This window comes from Lissotriton helveticus, chromosome 5_1, assembly GCF_964261635.1.
Source record: "Lissotriton helveticus chromosome 5_1, aLisHel1.1, whole genome shotgun sequence".
Lineage (NCBI taxonomy): Eukaryota > Metazoa > Chordata > Amphibia > Caudata > Salamandridae > Lissotriton > Lissotriton helveticus.
In genome coordinates, this window is record NC_136065.1 from 203,049,974 (window position 1) to 203,069,683 (window position 19,710).

General features: G+C 42.8%; 1 protein-coding gene across 1 annotated transcript; it reads right to left on the bottom strand.

Moving 5' to 3' along the window:
* Nucleotides 1-2,156: 2,156 nt before the first annotated feature.
* ATP6V1G1 (ATPase H+ transporting V1 subunit G1) lies at nt 2,157-12,890 on the bottom strand. The gene is made up of 3 exons (XM_078641999.1): nt 12,701-12,890; nt 4,018-4,118; nt 2,157-3,021 (listed from the first exon to the last, which is right to left on the bottom strand). Exons 1-3 carry the CDS (start codon nt 12,780-12,782, stop codon nt 2,848-2,850), a joined length of 357 nt encoding a protein of 118 aa, XP_078498125.1. The 5' UTR covers nt 12,783-12,890; the 3' UTR covers nt 2,157-2,847.
* Between the last annotated feature and the right edge of the window lie 6,820 nt (nt 12,891-19,710).

The following is a 19,710-nucleotide window of genomic DNA, read 5'->3' on the forward strand; positions in this document are numbered from 1 at the left end:
ACAAACACAAAATTCACTTGCACTCTCAACTCATAAGATGCATTCTACACCTGGGTGATCACGGCGACTAAATTGGTCATGGTCAGTTCAATAAATGATTCTCTTGAAGCCCCATCACAGTAAAAGAAACATACAGAAAGCAGGAGATATGCGTGACGTTAAAATCATGTTTGAGGTTAGAAGCAAGTATGTATTCCTTACCTTTGAATAGATAAGTGATTAGGGTAAATCCTTCTTTACTTTTATTTGATCTTGACAAAAGCCATAACCATGTCCATTCAGCTCTTAAATGATTCAATTCTTTTTTGTTAAGTTTATCCAAATTTTATTTATTGAGCAAAGAGGAAAAACAGCCGACACGACGAAGACCGGATTATCCGGAGGACCCGGGGACATCTGGAGACTCAACTTCACTGAAAAATTGAATGTGAAACAAAACATTGTGTTTCTGTGCATCTGAAAGACTGAAATAATTAGAGAAAGATGTAAACCAATTCATTTAGCCTTGAGAAAGCCCTGGCGCTACTCACCACATAGGGTGAAACACGTGACGTGACAGCTGTTTTTCCTCTTTGCTCAATAAATAAAATTTGGATAAACTTAACGAAAAAGAATTGAATCATTTAAGAGCCGAATGGACATGATTATGGCTTTTGTCAAGATCAAATAAAAGTAAAGAAGGATTTACCCTAATGACTTATCTATTCAAAGGAAAGGAATACATACTCGCTTCTAACCTCAAATTTGTACATTTTAAGCTCTTAGGGTCCGGGGCTTTGAGTATGGCTCCTTCACTCCCTTAACAATTACGAATAAAGATATAGGCCTGAGATCCCTGGACCTTCTATCACTGTTGGAACGTTAAAATCATGTGTTTGGAGTTACTTTTGTATTTTATAATCTGTGACATTCTGACACCGGTTATAATGAACTCAATCTGCCTCCTGCTTCCTTTCAGTCGACTCTTTCGTCGGAGGGGCTTGTCTAAAAACGAGTCCACAGCTGAGCTCTGCTTGCCTGTGTCATTGTATTTAAACAGCACTTACTACCTCAGACGAGGTGTCGAACCGTGCACCCATTTTATAACATTATATTCACAAATGCACTTCTGCACCTTTAGGGAGAAGATCAGCACACGCACTCCGTCCATTTCATGACGGATTATTTATGCTCCAGGACGGCAAAGGTAGGAAGGAAGGCCTTTCTGTGTTTGCAGAGCATCGATTTGCATGAAAATTAACGTTCTTTGTTTACTTTGATGAACACCACCGTTTGACTGACAGCAATAAAGGTTCTCTTTGGCAAAGGCGGTCACTTCCTGCACTCTATCGGGTACATCTTGAAATAACGATGCAACTAAACATATGTCACAATCAAAAATATGCTGAGTGAGGAAGCATTATAGAAACGTACAGATTAAAAAAAAAACACAGATGCTTTCGTGCGAGATCCTGAACTGGAACACACCTTCACAGATGTAAATTCTGCAGGGACTGACATGATGCCTGGCAGATATTAGAGGAATGTGGTAAGTGTAAAACACAGCCCGCACGGCATTAGACAAGCTTGCAGAACCAGGGAAAAGAAACAGCATCACTGATAATACACGGATGAATAAAAGATGCCAACTACTTAGACAATAGTTTTAGTAACCCGTGAATCAAGCAGGCAGTCTTTGAAGTTGCTCTAAATTAAGACTCCTTCCATGAAACGAATTTGAATATGCGCATCTTTCTACTGTAGATTATTCTTTAGCCCCCCCCCGGAGCTTTACAAGATACTAAAAGAAAACGGTTGCAAGAAACACCACCAGGAAGTAAGTATAAGTACGTTGTCTCGTAGCAACCTCCACGTCTGACTCCCCTCCCAAAATGCACCGCGCGGTTCATTACACGCTTCAAACGTCCCTTCAAGATGCAGGGAGACGCTTAAGGCTGTACCCTTCATATTGCGCGACAGAAAACATGAGTGTAACTAATCATCTATTATTTCTAAACAGGGCTCTGCCTCGGAGTCATCCCAACGGAAGGCTCGGAAAATATCTGGCACTGCAGTCTCACTTCCGCACGAGCGAGTGACTGGCTCCGTGTTACTCAACTGGAGACTACGAAAAGGAGAAGTAAAAACATGCAATGACAAAATACTGGAACACTGTGAAAAGTTACACAACACGTTTATTTGTGAGAAATAAGAGTACAACTAACAATTTTCTCTGGGACATGAACTGGGAATAAACAGAGAATTGGGCAGCAGGGGCTGGAAGTTAAATATCTGTGCAGGGTAGGTGCCGCAGTTCTAAGGCACTTGCAGTTAAGCAACCTAAATCACAGAGCACTCGTCCATTCACAAATATGATCACACAGATGCAGGTCCCAGGTCCATCACACGCGCCCTCTAGCAGCATGCGAGTGAATCGCTGGCAAGTGCTTGTAAACGTCTCAGTGAAACAATTCAACCTTTTCACTTACATTCAAGCCAAGTCACAGAAAGCCTTGTGTTCAATCCTTTCAGTCACTGAAGTGCCACATTCACAGCAGGAGTGTCATTGACAACGGTCCCTCATCTCTGGCCATGTCCGTTTCCTTTCATTCGTCATTAAATAATCACTCCCATTTGTTTGACCTGCATAGATTGTGAACATTGCTAATAAATCTTTGGAGATATTCTAAGGCAGGGCAGCGAGAAATAGGGAGACTTCTTTCACTTGAGGATACATATCTTTTAAAAATATTAATATCTTTGCAGAAAAATATACACCTGACTAAGGCCTGGTCACAAAACTATGCTCCCCGTGACCATTGGCTTCTATTGCTAACACACGGGGAATGGAGCCCTTCATCCATCACTCTATCCAGCGACGCGGTAGTTGATGTGGATTTCCGGTTTGATTTCACAGACCAATTTTAAGAGGCTCTGCAACACCAGCTCTTTGTTGCTCTCGAAGTTATCCTCTATAATTTTCATCTTCTCCACTGTACCCTTGTCCACTTCAGTGCTGTAACTTCCGTGTGACCCCAACGCCTACAGTCAATAAAGAAAAGGACATTGGCAAAATGCAAAACTCAGGAAAGCAGTAAAAAAAAAAAAAAGCTCACTGTATAAAACTCATACTGCCCACCAGAAGTGGTCATGCTCGGAGAACGCCCTGGGTGAAACCAAATTTGGCACCCCCTCCAATTCATCCTCTTTAACTATTGACAAATTAGGAGGGGTGGGGAAAGCAAATGGAGGCAAGAGAAAGGACAGCAAAGAGAAAAAAATGAAGTCAAAATGAAATGCATGCATGGGCACCAGCAGCCTCCATAAAGTGTATAAATGCACTTTTCTTTGGAGCCACGTCGGAAGGAAACTGCAACAGGCAGCCTCTGTGCCCCTCTAAAGGTGTGTGTCCTGAGCTCACAGATTCTAAAGTCCGGCGCTGCTGACCGCACCCCCCACCCCCCTTAATGGCTTGAGCCATGTTTTAGACAAGGCTGTGACTGCTTGCTGATAAAAACCCACCCAATCCTGAGAGCTACAGCAAGAATTACATCAACGTGGTACTCCTTGTTTGTAATGCTGTATTACTAAATAATGCAGTAGTTGGGTAACAGGTGCTACAGGAGTGCAAGCATGCTTGCACCGGCCTACTCTGTATCCATAGTTACCCACTTCATGTAATTAGGTTCTCAAAACCATATAATACAGGGTTCATTTTTAGAGCAGTGACAAAGCTTACAAGGAGACCTGAACTAATTGAAGTGTTGAAGCTGATCATTGTGGCTAAGCAACATCTGGGTGGCTAAGCAACATCAAAAGTAATCTGGACAGTTGGTATTCAAATTAAAAAAACACTGTGTTCCACACTCCCTAAGAATAATGTGTTATTCGATAAACTGATTGCCCTCCTAATAGCAGTATGGTCCGTTAGGGCCTATGGAAGTTGGAGAAAGCCTTTGGGTTTTGAAATGAGCCCTTCGGAGTACACCATGGGAGACAGGGTACTGGTAAACTAAACAGGGTTTTAGCTAATCGTACCGCATTTTCCTTTGTTCTGAATTCATGCTCTCTCTGCAGACGGTACTGCTCAATCTCAGCCTGAGCTTCCTCTTTTGCTTGCTTCAATCTTTTGTTCTTTCCTGTGACGATGAAAATGAGAAACAAACGACTTATGGACATGGAAAAGCAACACAAAAGGGTATTTCACACATAGTAATATGCACTTGTAGACATACACGAACTCAAATGTGTGACCATGAAATGATAATTTCTCTTGCAATATTGGTCCCGTTCCTGAATCATCCAGCCTTCTTCATCCGTAACACTTAACACTATATGATCAATCCATCACATGCCAAATGCCTGTCTTCAAAGTTCATCCTAACAGAAAGGGCAGTGAAGTGGTAACCGTAGTCATGACAATGCATTACAGATAGTTATAAGCAGTACTCTGGACTATAATCACAACCCTTTATCAGAAGACAGGCAGAAGAAGAGAACGGGAATGTCCTTGATTAATAGCTACTTGCACTTGTACCAGAAGGAAAGGAGTGACGCCAAGAGTCAGAAGTATTTTGAACATGCATTCTAAATCCTTTCAGCAACACAAGTGAAGGCCTAGTTGACAGGTTTTTCAATTCCTTATATGTGACACAAATTAGATTAAATTGACTTCTAGTAAAGCAGCTCAACAAAAGATCGAAGATTTGTTTTGTAGGTATGCTGGCTGTTGAAGAAACAGAACCTTGTAAAGACGTATACAATTTATTTAAACTATTTGGCATCAAGAAGTAGAGTACAAGCCCAGAGAAAGGAATAGGCTGCAGACTATAAAAAGATCCTTCAGGGGTGCAAGGTTGGCATTCAGAAATCATGCGTGAACATTTTCATGGGTAATCAAAGGCTTTACTCTGAATAGACGTTACAGTTGACAGTGGGAATAAAGTTAGCCAAGCATTGTGAAATTGTAGAGTAATGTCTTGGATCAGTTCACGCTACAGAAAAATTACATACACATGCATAACATGGCAGTCTCAAGTAAAAGGAGGGATTTTGCAGCATGAAATGATTAATGCCTAGTAGAGAGTGCTGAATAAATCAGGGTATCATGTCTACAGTACTGTGGCCCGACAAGGGGAATTGGTTTATGTTTGGTTCAAGAATTAACAATTGAGTTTTTAAGAGTTTACACGAGTCCTCATAATAATAGTGTTAACCAGAGATAAATTCCTCTGTAAGATTGGATGGCATCACATGATACTGCGCACGACTCTGTCCTCATATAGATGATGAACGAATTCCTATTTCCGGTCTAGACGAGAACTATGTAAAAAGATGCATGATGACGCTGAGTAGTGTAATAGTAAAAAACAGAACCCTGGGGAATTTCAGAATGACAGGGCCGATGATCTTGAGGACTCAAGAAGAAACAAATTTGAACAGTCTCTAGAAAGCATAGTCTCATACAAAGTATCATTTAGGGGTTGCAAAATCCACCATGAGAACAGCAGCCAAGAGGCACATGAACTTTAGCAGACATACATATTCTCATCTAGAACATTTAAGGCACTGCCCAACAGCTCTAGGATCATGGTCCCTATCCTGCAACAAGATCCCAGCCCCAAAAGGAAAGTAGAGAGAAAGGTGCAGGCGTAGATATGTTCACGTAGTTGACCAGATATCCATTGTTTTAAAATGGAGGGAGTCAGCAACAGGTTCCATATTCTCAAAGATAAATAGAATAAGGGTACTATGTTTTTCAAACACAAACTGATGAAATGTAAAGAGTTTGGGTAAACTTCTTGCACAATGATATATTTGCAATCTTCAGAAAGATCACTGTCATTGGCAAGTCAAAATAGTTAATAAATAGGGCTCAAAGTACAATGGGCCTCACTAGGATGTCGGTCGGAAAGCCTTTGAGGCTTTCCGACCAACATCCCTGGTTTGACTTTCGACCGCCTAATTACAATGTAGGCGGTCTGAAGTCAAACCACCGGTCATTCTGGGCGGCTTCAGATGTGAAGTCAAACCGCCGGTCATTCTGGGCGGCTTCAGATGGGCTCAAGGAGCCCGTCGACCGCCGGAAACCCTAACATAATCCTGACTTTGGGGGCCAATAGCTGGGCCCCCTTCTCCCTGCCGCCTTCGGTTGGGGCCAAGTGGGCTCTTATGGTTCCTCCTGTAAATCCCTGCATAGTGTGGCAGGCACCTTGAGGTGCCTTCCATACTGTGCAGGGATTTACACAAACTCCCATTTCTCTATGGGAGCTTGTGATGCGTGCGGAAATCGCCCGCAGCACAAGCTCCCATTGGGAAATGGGAGTTTGCATATGCACCATGTGCGGTCGCATAATAATGCGGTGTCAGGGAACCGACGACCTATGGTCGTCGGTTCCCACACCGAAACAGTGTCAGGTGGACTCAAGTCCACCAAACAATGTAATTAGGGCCAGAGTTGTTAAATGGATAGGATGACAGCAGATTTTGAATTAGCTTACTGGATTGTCAGCCAAACAGGAACTTTTCATAGTTGGATTGATGAATGGGTGTATATGAATTGGAGGAAGTGCGTATGTGAAAGAAAGCAAAGACACAGGGAAGCCCACAGACATGTCCTCTACATGTTGATGCACACATACAGCAAGCACCAAAATATTTTAAGTGCAAATTCACAAGTCAGTGGACTAGTACATCACTATCCTAGCCTTTGCAGCATACATTACTAACCCATTTCATTTTTAACCCTCGTTTAAAGTTTTCTTTACAGCAGCAAAAGGAGGATACAACATGCAATTAAGCTGAAACTCAGTCTTTGGCAATGTTTTCAGCAGGCATAAAATATTTCTACACTAATCTTGTATATTTTTCTACTAAAGAGCAGTACAGCTTTCCATCTAATGCAAGTATGGGAGTTACGTGTTATATGGCTTGAAAAATAGCAACATTTAATAACGATGGAAGCCTATCACTGGTTAAACATTGATTTAGAAATGTAGTACTGTGCTTCTGAGGTGTGGATCAAGATCGTACGGCTATCACTTCGTTTCTAGTTCTCCCACACATTACTCCATCAGCCTAATCCATATCAGAGGCTTAGCAACCCACGTTTTTTTTTACCATGATTTCTTCTTTGATATTTGCTCCCACTCTTCAACATCTTAGTACAACTGCTGGAGGTGTAGGATGGCCATATCGTTCTTACCATTTCAACCTCTGGGTCAAGAAAAGCACCAAGGTAGAGTTAACAAGCATTAACTACTCACTCACTCACTCATTGAGTTATAGCTGCTTTGAATGCGGAAACTGCTTAATTTCGGTCTGTTTTGATAGGAGACGTTGTCATTTATTTTAGGGTCATCCAATGGAAGGTTTAATGGACTTAAATGCACGGCTAATACCGAGGGTGTGATTCACTGCCTTTATTAGGATTGGAAGGAGGTGCAGTTAATTGCATAATAATACCCACAGCCCTCTTTGTATTTTGTCTATATATTTTAGTGAGCAAGGGTGGTCTCTACATTCCAAATCTTTCACCCGGTAGGAATGAGGGTTCACATTTTTACCTAAAAGTTTTACCTTCCAATCCCTGTAAAAATCACAGGGTAATTCAAGCCATGTAACAATGTACATCTATTATACAATTGAAAAGGGATCTTTTGTCAAAACTCGAGGGTAGAAAAGTTGATTTTTAAACATGTGATCTGGTAAACTCCTGAGCTAGCTAACCTGGATAACAAATTGTGACCAAATACATAGAGCACTCTGCGGAGGGATTTCAACACATATCTAATTTACTGGGATTGGGACTTGTGACCTCCGCCTTAAACACAAATAAGTGCAGCATGTGCTCAGCTTATTTAGCTACTTAACCAGCCAATTTTTGTATCTTTTCAAGTTGCAACTGAGCACTCCATGTGCTGCTATAACAGGACAGTTTCTTCATAAGCCATTCAATACATTGCTTTATATTGGGACCTAAACTGGCTTAATAACATGTGCTATTCTCCAACTCCGTGCCAATAATGTTTCCAACTCAGAAGAATGAAAGGATTTACAACTTTAATATTAATTTTATAATAGTATAATTAGCAGCAGCTACACTGATCGTTGACCTATCTTACCAGTAATAGAAATGTGATTTGATTCAAATCACCAATGAAATGTGTTCAGAGAAACGTAACACTTGTGGAAAGCTGCTGAGTATCAGTACTGAAAGACAAGCACATTTTAGATGTTGGAACAGAGGTGTATCATGAGAGCTCTGCAGATTGTTACTTGGTGTCATGCTAGTTTAGAGGTATATTGTGAAAGCAGAGTCGATTTCTTAGCAGAAGGATAATGCCGCAAACCACTGATCAAGGATAGAGGGGAATGGTCAGACCTTTGGTGGTGGTGTGGATTTTTCAGGTATGGGATAAGCAATCCCTAGTGCACATCAGAGTGGAGGGTCAAGGACAGAGAAGGGAGATTACAGTAATAGCATAAATAGTCCATAAAAGAATGGGTATACTGGAGAAAACCAGTTTTAACACACACTAGACCAGGGATCTTCCAAACATTTCTGTAATAAGAGCTACTTATATTCAATTAAATCATCTCGAGCTACCAATATTATTAGCGTTGTAATTGTGACCACATCAGAAAATATTCTATTGTTGGCCACTGTCTGCAAGTCATAGCAATACTTCCTCTGGCACCACACCAAGGAAATAATATTAATAAAAGTCTCTCCAATGCCAAATGATTTATCACTCAAATATCAGCTTTAAATATATTTTTAAAATTCAACCATTTTTCTCCAAACATGAGGTTGTGAGTCCTCAAAATACAGTTATGTATATGTTGTACACACACTGTTAAAATTTGGTATACATATATTAGTTCAACGAAGCACGTGCTTCTAATTTAGTATGTTGGGCTAAACACAGGAGAGCTACTTAAAGGTAGATGGGGAGCTACTAGTAGCTCTAGAGCAACTTGTTGGAGAAGAATATTCCAGACAATGAAGTGGGTATTAAGAGTAGCCATTTTCAAAGCAAGTGTCTTGCACATTGAATAGCCTATGACTAATGGTTGTCTAACACATCACCATTCTCTTTTGACATAATGTGAACAAGGCACAGTGATACAATGCAAATATACACTATACCCATGCCAAGATAGCACCTTCGTTTTTTGCCATCTTTGCCTTGTCACAAATTTTTCTTAGATCGGTCCAGCCAAGGTTTTAAATCATCTAATTTCTTTAAGAATTAATTTGCATTATTCCCAGAGGATGGAACAAAGCACACCAGAGATTTTCGGATGCCCTCTCAAGACTGCATACTGCCCATGCCAAACAATGCATCTTTCTGTAAAACCACACACAAATAATGTATACCACAAAGATCAAGCAACCATGAACTTGGTTTCAATAGGTTAAGCCTACTGCCACTTTCTTGATCTTTGGGTTCCCTCTTATTCAGAACTGATCATTTGCACCTTCTGCTGTCCTACTTCCACTACAATCCATGCACATCACAAGTTTTTTTTAATACATTAATTTACACTTCAACTTAGATCAACAAAACTAAAAGTAAAACAGAATATATTGATAAAGGAGTGAACTAAAGCATAAATATGGTGCCTTTAAATATTTTCCAAAAATTCTTTAAAAAATTAAACAAACTATAACATATTTGGTAATTCGGTGGATTAAATATAAAATTAACAAATTCATTATACGTATTTATCTTTTATTTAAAAAATATTCCACCTAGGTACCTTCTTCAGTTAACGGATAATGCCGAACATACTTGCAGAACATGGAACCGTTTATGGTTTTCTCCCTGACAGAGACTGCAGTTGAGAAGTCATTGGTTTGTCCTGCCCATATACCCATTAAGGGCTTTAAAGGCACATTTCCTATTCTCTGCATCATTTTAATTGCCTTATTGTACGTTCATTAAGAAGGGAAAGACAGGGCTGGGCTTGAAAAAAGGGATATATTAACAGAAAAAGTTTTGTAAATCTTACATTTTGCACAGTAGTCTATATCGAGATTACAGCTCAACTGCACAATAGAGGTTTTTCAAAAAAAGTTATAAATATCCTCAGGTGTACGTTTGAAGTAGTTCGATTTTACCCCAAAACCTATGTAGTGAAAACTAAATACAAAGTGAAACTCCTTTGAATAAAGGGGCTTAATAACAGATACTCCTCAAAAGTGGTTTCAGTAATCCTTCTGGGGTATGTAGAGGAAGGCAAGCCATTAGAAGGTAGAGCCAAATGCCCGGATCAACAAAAGGTACTCTTGGACCCTTGGACCCTTGAACACAAAACAAGCTACACTATCCTGTGGCTTCTGCTTTGCAACCACACTCTAACCACATGTGCCGAGAATTAAAGAAAACATGTTAAACTTGAACGTAAAACATGATTGGGAAAGAGAAACCCATCTAGTGGCTGAATGACTATAATGTGCACCTAGAAAACCTGGGGTTTAGGACGGCCTTCCCACTTCACCAAATTATATTATCCTGGGCAAATATTTTATTCCCCTGAATTTTTTGTCTGCTCATTATTGCATTTGAGAGCACTTTGCAATACGAGAGTTCAGGCTACGTGCTATACAAACACCTCAAGTCTCTGATTTATATAGACTACAATGTTATTCCATGAAAAAATCTAGGCCACACAGCTCCTAACTACTGACTAGCATCTTAATTCACAAATGGCACTGTTGTCATGGGACATTAAACGCCCGCCCAAAGTTCATATTTTAAAAACTGACACTTTTACTAAATGCCACTCAAAGTAGTGATGCAATCTAATCTACTAAACTGAAACGCTTCAGAAAGTTTGAACAGTATTTATCATATTTTTACACGGTGTTTATTACCTAATTTATGTGCAAACATTTTCAGGGCTCAGCTCATGCATGGCTCTTACAGAAGAGCCACACCATTGGCTCGTCTCTGCAATTTGTTGGCTCGCCCACCTCCAGTAGAATATATACCACCAAATAACTTCAAGAAGTGCTTGATCATGTATATTAAATCATCCAAGTTCTAGTTGCAATACTTGGACAGAAATTGTTGTACTTAAAGTACAAAGTTTTCGTAAAATCTTCCCTTCGGCATTCCTACATGAACAACACAACCGTCCATAAAGGATCCATTGCAGAATCTTCGGCAACTGAATTTTGGTCCCATGATCTTTTTGTCTTTGGAATGGTCTGCGCCCTTCCAAATGCCCTCTAGCTCAAACGTCGCCCAGCATAAACAATCAGATTTCAATTTATTTAAACCTCTGATCCTAGAGCCAACATGGGATCTACCACATCAGGTTTCAATACCTCAAAAAAGCGTCACAAGTTCCTCCATTCTGGCATGCCCAGTATACCCTTGGTTAAATCCCAAAACTCTGATTTCTTACAAACCTGCCATTCCTCTACACCTGTCAATCAACTAAGTTACCTTTACCCAAATATATGTTTTAGCCACATAATTGGTTAATTCCGTCTGGTACTCCTTCCACAAGGTATACTTTTATCCACAGAAACAGCAGCTCAGCAAGACCATTCCAAACTCCTTTACCTGACTCCACCTGCCCCGAATAAAAAGTTCTCTTGAGATCCTTGTAGCTCAACATAAGAACCCCTTGACTGCTTTCTTTAGTAAGTCATCAGCCCATACCCAAAATATCTTAATGGTTCTTTAATAGTGGACACTGACTGATCGCCCAAACTACTTAAGTACCACTAGTTCCAGTTTTATCCATCAGTCTATACCACCACTCAAACATATTTGTTTTATTATCTCACAACTCCCGCTCACCCCTGAAAAAAGAAAGACAGTCACTGTGTCACGTATACCAACCACAGAATTTTATCACCATCAGAATCTAAGCCCATAAGGATTTGTTACTATCAAACTACAAGTAAACATCTTTAAGATCACACACTGTCCAACCATGGACCGAGCTTGTACTGCAAGATACCAGGATCTTTCTATCTCTTCAGATTTACTCATACATTTTTTTTATTTCCCCTTTAAGTTACTAGATCGTTAGCCACTGGTTAGGGTGCTTTCAGCTCAGGAACCTTTCTATTCTTGGCATATTCTATCCTCTAAAATTGCACCACCAAATGCCCGATTGTAGTACCTCCTAGACACCACTGAAATTCCATCCATTTCACATACCCCAAGCATTTACTAGTTCCTCATCGTCCAAGGATCCTTTTAAATTACACTCGACAAGGAGGTTCATAATTCACAAAGTATGACCAAGGTTTAAACAAGATTTATCTAAATATTACCGCAGGATCATCATCTTCGCAAGCCACACCTCACCAGTGGGTCTTTCCATATACTTGATAACAATTTACTATCTCCACCATGGCTCTATTTATTTCCCCTGGTTATTCTTCCTTGAAGGGTCTTCTCTGCACTACAAAAGCTTTGCAACCCTGCCATTTTCCTTCGCGGCTTAGACCATCCCCAAAACTATATTGTTGTCTCTCGTCTTTGTGCCCGTTTACCATCTATCCCCGAACAGCATCACTCTTCTTTTTTAGGAACCATTCCCTAAAGCCTTATCCCCAGTACAACGAAGCACTTTCCCTTCTCAATATATTTATTTCCGAGCCCGTACAACTCCATACACAGCTCGGGACCGCATAAGCCTGTTCAGCGTCCGTGTGAATCCCCCCCGAGTCCCCGGCCTCTCATTGTCTCACTCTTTCGGGCCTCCGACACCTTCTCGGCCGCCCTCTTCTCGGCCTGGAGCAGCTGCTGGATACCCTGGGACTGACTGGCCATGGCTGGAGACGGGAGCCGCTACTATCCGCACAAGCCGAAGATCACTGAGGCTGTCAGCTGACTGCCGCTTCCTGTCACCAGACAGCACTCCTCGCGCGTCAGCTGACCACACTTCCGCCTTCTCGCCCAGAACGCCCACCTCCCCTCCCCTCATAGCCCAGCCTAGAGTTCGAATTCAGCACTAGACTGCTAACCTGTCATACAATGTGTCTGCCCGGCGGGGCAACATGTTTCTCTACAAAACAACTTTAGGATTCTTAACTTTTCTTTACAGCGTGCTGTTTGTGTAGTCCATGGGTAGTCGCAAAGATTTCACATGGGGCAAAAAAGTTTGGTCTCTGGTGTGACAGAGAGCAGCACAGGTACAGGGGAGTAAGGTGGTTGTAGGGTATCGAAGCATGTACATCTAGTGGATGAATTGAACAATCCCGGTTTTCCCGCTTGACCAAACTGTGTAATCCTGGGCAATTCCTTTATTATACTTTTCCTCATTTTCCTTAATTTCCACATGTAAGAGGACCTCGAAACAGATGACTTCAGAATGTGACTGTACAAGAACGTCTCCGGTGTTCCATTTAATAAACTACAATGTTTTTTACTTATTTATTTTATATTATTTTATTTTATGCGTTTTTATATAGCGCAGACTTTACCCGAAGGTGTCAGAGCGCTTCACAGTAGGAACAGTACTGATACATGAGGAGAAGATTACAAGTGAACAAATTACAAAAGCAAACATTAAATTACATGAGGCAAAAGTGACAATTGTGAGCAAACAAAATACAAGAGGTAGCAAAGGGTACATTACAGGAGGAAAAAGTGACGTGTGCAGGTTACAAAAACGTACAAAGTACAAGTAGAGGTATAGTACTGCAATAAATGGCAAAAACAAGAACAAACGTTACGTAGGCAATGTTGGCACTTGTGAAAGTATCTAAAGCAAACAAAATGTTTCATAACAACCCAGCCACGCAAGGGGTGCACATAGCTGATTTGCGTTTTAGTTCACTATTGGCATTGTTGCCAGGGTGGTGGTGACGCATGAATTTTTCTAAATTCATGTTTGAAAACTATCAGCTTTTAAAAGAAAAAAAACTTCTCAGTGCACTGATATAATCTGATTGACTAATTTGAAAGGTTCTGCATTTAAATAAAATACTCTTTTTGAATTTTGAAGAGACTTTATCATATTTTTATACGTTTGCTGCAAGATGTCTGTCATAAACGAGTTCTTGTCTCTTCCCTACTGCTTAGCTGGAATGTGTGATGACCTCATAGAATGTTTGGGTGCTTGTGTGTGTGTGTGGAGCGTCAGTTGGTGAATGCAGGCTGAGCAGCAGGGAGGCTGCTCCTGGCAGGGCTACACTTCATCTTCTTACATCCTTCTACTCATCTATCCTGGAACCAAGCTACAATAAAGATATCCTGTTTATACACCTGCCTGTGTATCTTCTATTTGCGAAAATTTGGCGACAATCCTGAAGAACCTACGCATGGAGTATGGAAGGCCTTGTACAAAGGAACTAAGGAACCAAGAGACTGACACTTTAAGGAAAAGGAAATGTTATGGTAACCAAGACATTGAAACCATGAAGAAACGCCCTAGTCAGCCCCACCAGTGTCCTTTACCATCTGGACAGCCTACAGCCTGGGCGTTTTACCTTCTACCACCGGTTTGCAAACAGTTACTGTGGTGATTACTGCCATCCTGCTGCCTTGTTACTCCTGTCCTGTTGTTCCTTCTACAGTCATGAGACAGGCTATTTATTTGGATTGGCAGTAGCAACAGGCGCTTAGGAATTGGCACCAGCGATGTCTTCCGGAGAAAACTGACATCCCTGTGAAGAGTTACTCTTGGGGAAAATAATAAGCAGAGGCTGGTGGTCTACTATTTGTTTTAAGCCGCTGGAGAGAGGCTGCTCAAGTGAATGCTGAGGATGTGCTCCTCGGCACTCTAGAGGAATGGGAGCGACGGGTTGTGGAGGAAATCGTCACCAAACACACACCTCAGTAAGAGACTACCAGAGGGGTATTATGCACTATCTGTGAGTGCGGTTGCACCATGGCAGTTGAACTGCGTTGTGTTACGGGCCCCCAGGGGCGAAGGCAGGTGACACATGTTTTGTCTTTGATGGTTGGGCTTGGTTGGGACCTTTTGGATTCAGCGCTACCCAACCGCCGTTTTAAAATTAAAATAATTAAGAACTTAACTGGAGGCAATTGTTGCACGCGCTTACCTCAGCCCAGCTCTTTGTCGTGTGCAGTCTCTTCTGCCCGTGTCCCGCGTCACCTACTGAATCTTCATTGTGATGCACACTTCATCTCTACTACAACGCTGCTTTTAGACTTTTGGGTGCACATCATTGCTGTGAGCCACCCTGCACAGCGTGACACTGCGTGCCGCCAGCGCGCCAATCTTCTACGTTGCGGTGTAAGCTCTTGCCAACCACGTTTTTTGTCTTTTGTACGTTACAATAAAGTTAATTGGCACGTCGTCGTCTTGCAGCACCAAGAAATTACACATTTTTCCGCCAGTTTCCCCACATTAGGCTCTGCACTGTTCCTCTTTGGCCTGCGAGTTCCTGTACCCCGACGTGGTGCACCCAGGGTGGCATTCTCGTCCAAAAAGAGCCCTGGCATTGGACGTGTGGTAGTACACAGATGGACACAGTACATCTAGGGACAGTCACCATGAGGAAGTCATTGCTCCATTCCGCTTTGGATGCGAACAGCCATATTGAACTTTGCGAGAGGTATTCGGGTGAGAGACCGCTCACGGGAGCTCGAGTCTTTCTTTTCATTATTTTGCTGGCCATTATAATGCATCTCTCATTTTAATTTGTTTGCGCTCAAGGTCGTAGTTTGTGCATAGGGTCCATATCAGTTGTGGAACACCCCTCTCTCCAGTTTTTACTGCACTGTGTAAAAAGTGTTGAGCGGAACGCCACAAACAGGCTGTCGGTAGCGGTCCACCCGACATCTAGAGTCACGACCTGACTGCTAGATTCTCATACCAGGTGTGTGCTAATGAGAGCAGGGTGCTTGCCAGGATTCCAGTCCACACTTTGTAGAGAGCCCACCAGTCGACAACGAGTCTTCCAGAGTGGTGTGTGGAGCTTCGGAGGCTGCTGTATTGCTGTACTTTCCGAGACTGCTTTTCCTAGCAGGATCGAAGCCGGCTGAGCCGCCGGGGGTCGGGGGGCCCAGCTTTGCCTGCCCGCATTCAGCATTTTCAGCCCGCATTCAGCCGTTTTCTACCGCCGGCTCTCTCCCGCTTGTTTCTAACCCCACACTGGACTGACGGTGGCGAGCGGCCAGAGCCATCCAGCGGGAGCCCGGGGAAGCAATTGGCGTCGGTGGCAAGCAACAGGAAAGACAAGCAGCAGCGCAAAAGTATCCTGCGTCGCCCGCACCGCCCCCAAGCCTGGGGGTCAACCAGGAGTCCACGTCGGTGCACCGCTAGGTCTATGGTGTGGAGAGAAGCAGGTGAGGAAGTTACATCGTGGGGGGGGGGGGCAGTCGAGAGTGGGATTTTGAAGCAGCAGCACCCAGGGCTTTAAAGAAATACAAAGAAACCACCTGTCCCCAGAGCCCCAGAGCCCAGGAGCCAAGCCCCAAGCCATAAACTCCAAAGCTCAGTTTTCCTCAAACTGCAGCAAGCTCCCCCTTGAACCCCTTGAGCCCCTGCGACTGAGTCACGCCCGCGGCGGTGAACAGGGTGGCTAGGGTGAGAGCTGTTCACCGCAAAGGAGAAGGAGGAGTGAGGTGAAGGGGAAGGTGAAGAGAGAGGTCCAGCCACCGTCCGCTTGTAGTAGGCGGTACGGCCAAGACTGCCCGGGCCGAATACAGGGGCCCAAGTAAACCCTCAAATCCCCAAATCCTCCAGTTCACCAATCTATCAATTTGCCACAGAGCTCTCAGAGTCCTCAAGAAAATTGCATCAGGGTTCTGCACAAATGAGATCAGGAACAGTCCGTCAAGCGGCGACAGGCAAAAAACAAGGTAAAAAAAACAAACAAAAAATCCAATTCCAAACCATCACAAGAGAAGGACTCTACATTCAACAAATCACAAAACGGAGCTGGACAAAGGGAGAGGCTGATCTCAGCATCCAGCCCAACAACAATAAAAACATCGCCAACCCCGAAAAATCAAACAGGGATTTCGAAAATTTTTTTTTCTAAAAGACCCAATGGCGGCAATATACGCTCCCTCAAAAGAATCTGCCCTGCTACCAAGTCCAATGCAGCCTGACAAATCACAAGCTACCATTCCAGGCACCCCTGCAAATTCCACCACTGCATCTCAAAATGAATCTTTTTGGGGGAAAAACTCGAATCATATAGGAGTTAGGAAGCCTGTGACAACAACAGCCCAGGTGTATCAGATTGCACACACAACACCTGTCACAACCCCTATAATAAAAACTGAAGCGCCCATTAAAATTCTTAATGGGATTGGAATAAAAACTGCAACTAATGGAGAACCAGCAGATTCTACTGAGACCCCAACGGGGGACAATAGAGAAGGTGAAAAATGTAATCTTAGTATCAAATCATCAAAAGTAGCACCGAAAGGACTAACTTATGCCGCAATCGCAAAGGCCGGCAATATACCATCTGGTCCTAAAGAAACGGGCCATTCAAACACAAAATGGACTAAGGAGGAAAAAATAAACCTAATTAAATCCGCAGCAAATACAGCTCGTAAGGAACCAGCGTGCAGTAATTCATTTTCAACATAAATGACTCAAACTTGATAGAAATCCTGGAATCACTAGAAACTAACCGTCAGGATAATGAATTCCAAAGCCCAGGCCCAAGAAAAAGAACGGCACAAAGGAGATCCAAACTGGTCTCATCCACACCCCAAAACCCACAGGGCGAACAAGATCTCCAGCACTTAGAACTAGCGAGGCCAGTCATAGCTCCATAATAATTAAGCAACCAAACCTTTCCTCACCAATAACGATCTCCTCTGAGAGCGGGTCAAGCCTCGGGTCAGAGGCCCCGGTGCAGCATATCGAAGATTACTCCAACCTGCAATGGACCCAAACTCTGATCCATACCCTTGAACAAGCAATAGGGTTTTACATTTTCAGTCAGATAAAATGGACGTCCAAATCGATCTTATTAATCTTATCGCCAGTCACATCTCTGGCGTAAACAGCAAAATAGATTTAATAACTTCACTACTAACAGAAAAAGAAAATTTGGATCAACAAAGACACATAAACAATCAATTATCCACCTGCTGCTGCAGCCCCATAATCGAGAAACTGGCAACTCTCCCCGAAATTTTAAAAGACGTCCTAGGGGCAGTAAAACAACCATACAACAGCAAGCAGTAGTCAAACCCCCCAAAAAAAAAAAAATGTTGATCAAGAGGTAAGAGCTAACCACATCAATGTAATAAACGAAGGATCAATTGAGACCAACGAAGCATCAGTGAAAACAGAGCTCGACGCACAATTCAACTCAATAGATCTTCAACTAGATGACCCAGCGGACCATCACAAATCAGCAGTTGTGGCAGTTAAACCAACAAAACGTGAAATAAAGCATGCAAGAAAGGCCAGGCTCAAATACAACAAACAGCCCAGCCCCGCCCCGGAAAAACTTTTTCCGCTATTCACAGCTAAATCTCATTTCGAAAAGAAAACAAATGCTCCCCCCCGTCTGGGGCGGCACACCATGGAAGTGACCAACCCCAAGCCATCCAGCCCCCTACCCCAAAGCAACAGGGCTCCAGCCAAACCGCCACTTTTCAAAACTCTCCCCAAGTCACACAAGGGGACTAAAGCCTCCCCCTAGAGGACAAAGTAGCTCAAAAAGCCATTCTGGTAGTGCAGCAACAAGGAGGAAAAGTACCATCTAACAAAGGAGAGGGAGAAGGAAAAAAAACCTTGCTCACAACGGGCAACAGAATCCCAGGGATACGCAAAGGCCCGAGCACACAACAATGTGATGTCCAAAAAGATGTAATAAACAAGGGGTCAGATTCAGGAAAGCAGAACCCTCTTCTATTGAATACTTCGGGGGCGCCAACACCACTAAAGACTCAAAATTTCTCCAAATCTATTTCTGTAATGATAAGGGGAAAGGATCGTCACTGTAAGTTCCTCAATCAGGATCTATCGGAGTCCCAAATAGGGAAATCATTCCAAAAAACCCCGGGAACACCTAAATCGAGATCAGAAGCATCAACCACAGACATCTCTGAGTATGATCCACAACGTGGACAAAACATCTCTCTAATTTCAACACTTAAAAGTGGAAGAAAGGAAAATGAACCCCTCTCGTACAATGATCAAATTCAATCGGACGAGTTCGAACGGAAACTGACCTTCATCCCGGAATACTCGACAAAAGGAACACAAGATACATTAAACAGAGGAAACCTTCTGAGGCTGTTCAACGAAATCCCAGAATTAAGAGGAATCCACTCGTGTGACCTAACATCGGTGAAATTTATAGAAACAAACAGGAGGGGAGTCGAAGAGACCCTGACAACCTGGTCATCTAAGGACCTGGTGGATAAAATACTATCAGCGAGTGGAAGGTTCGGAGCATGGGGAATCATGTTAAAGGCTCACCAACGCCCACGGTACCCACATCCCCTCCTCAAAAACCCAAAAGTAGTGAACAGCTCGGGAAAAAGTCAGTCCACATGCATACGTGGTGCGCTTTCCACTTCACCGGTAGCTCCCTCCAGCCAGAACAGGCACTTCGTAAGAGAAAGCCCCGGCAAAACAGAGGGCAGTTCATAGGAAACAAGGGACTGGTCCTGGATTCCCAGTGCACTAAACAATAAGCATTCCTAACCAAGCAAAGAATAGTGAAATAACAGAAGGCGTGTGTACAGCCAACATCTCGCTCTGCTAATGGAACGTGCACGGATTTAAGGACATGGGGCTTGACCACGAAAC

Excerpts from the sequence above, each read along its gene's own strand:
- ATP6V1G1 (XM_078641999.1), bottom strand. The coding sequence starts at position 12,782 with ATGGCCAGTCAGTCCCAGGGTATCCAGCAGCTGCTCCAGGCCGAGAAG. Across the intron at positions 4,119-12,700 it reads GGTGTCGGAGGCCCGAAAGA|GAAAGAACAAAAGATTGAAG; the intron begins GTGAGACAATGA and ends TCATCGTCACAG. Across the intron at positions 3,022-4,017 it reads TCAGAACAAAGGAAAATGCG|GCGTTGGGGTCACACGGAAG; the intron begins GTACGATTAGCT and ends TATTGACTGTAG.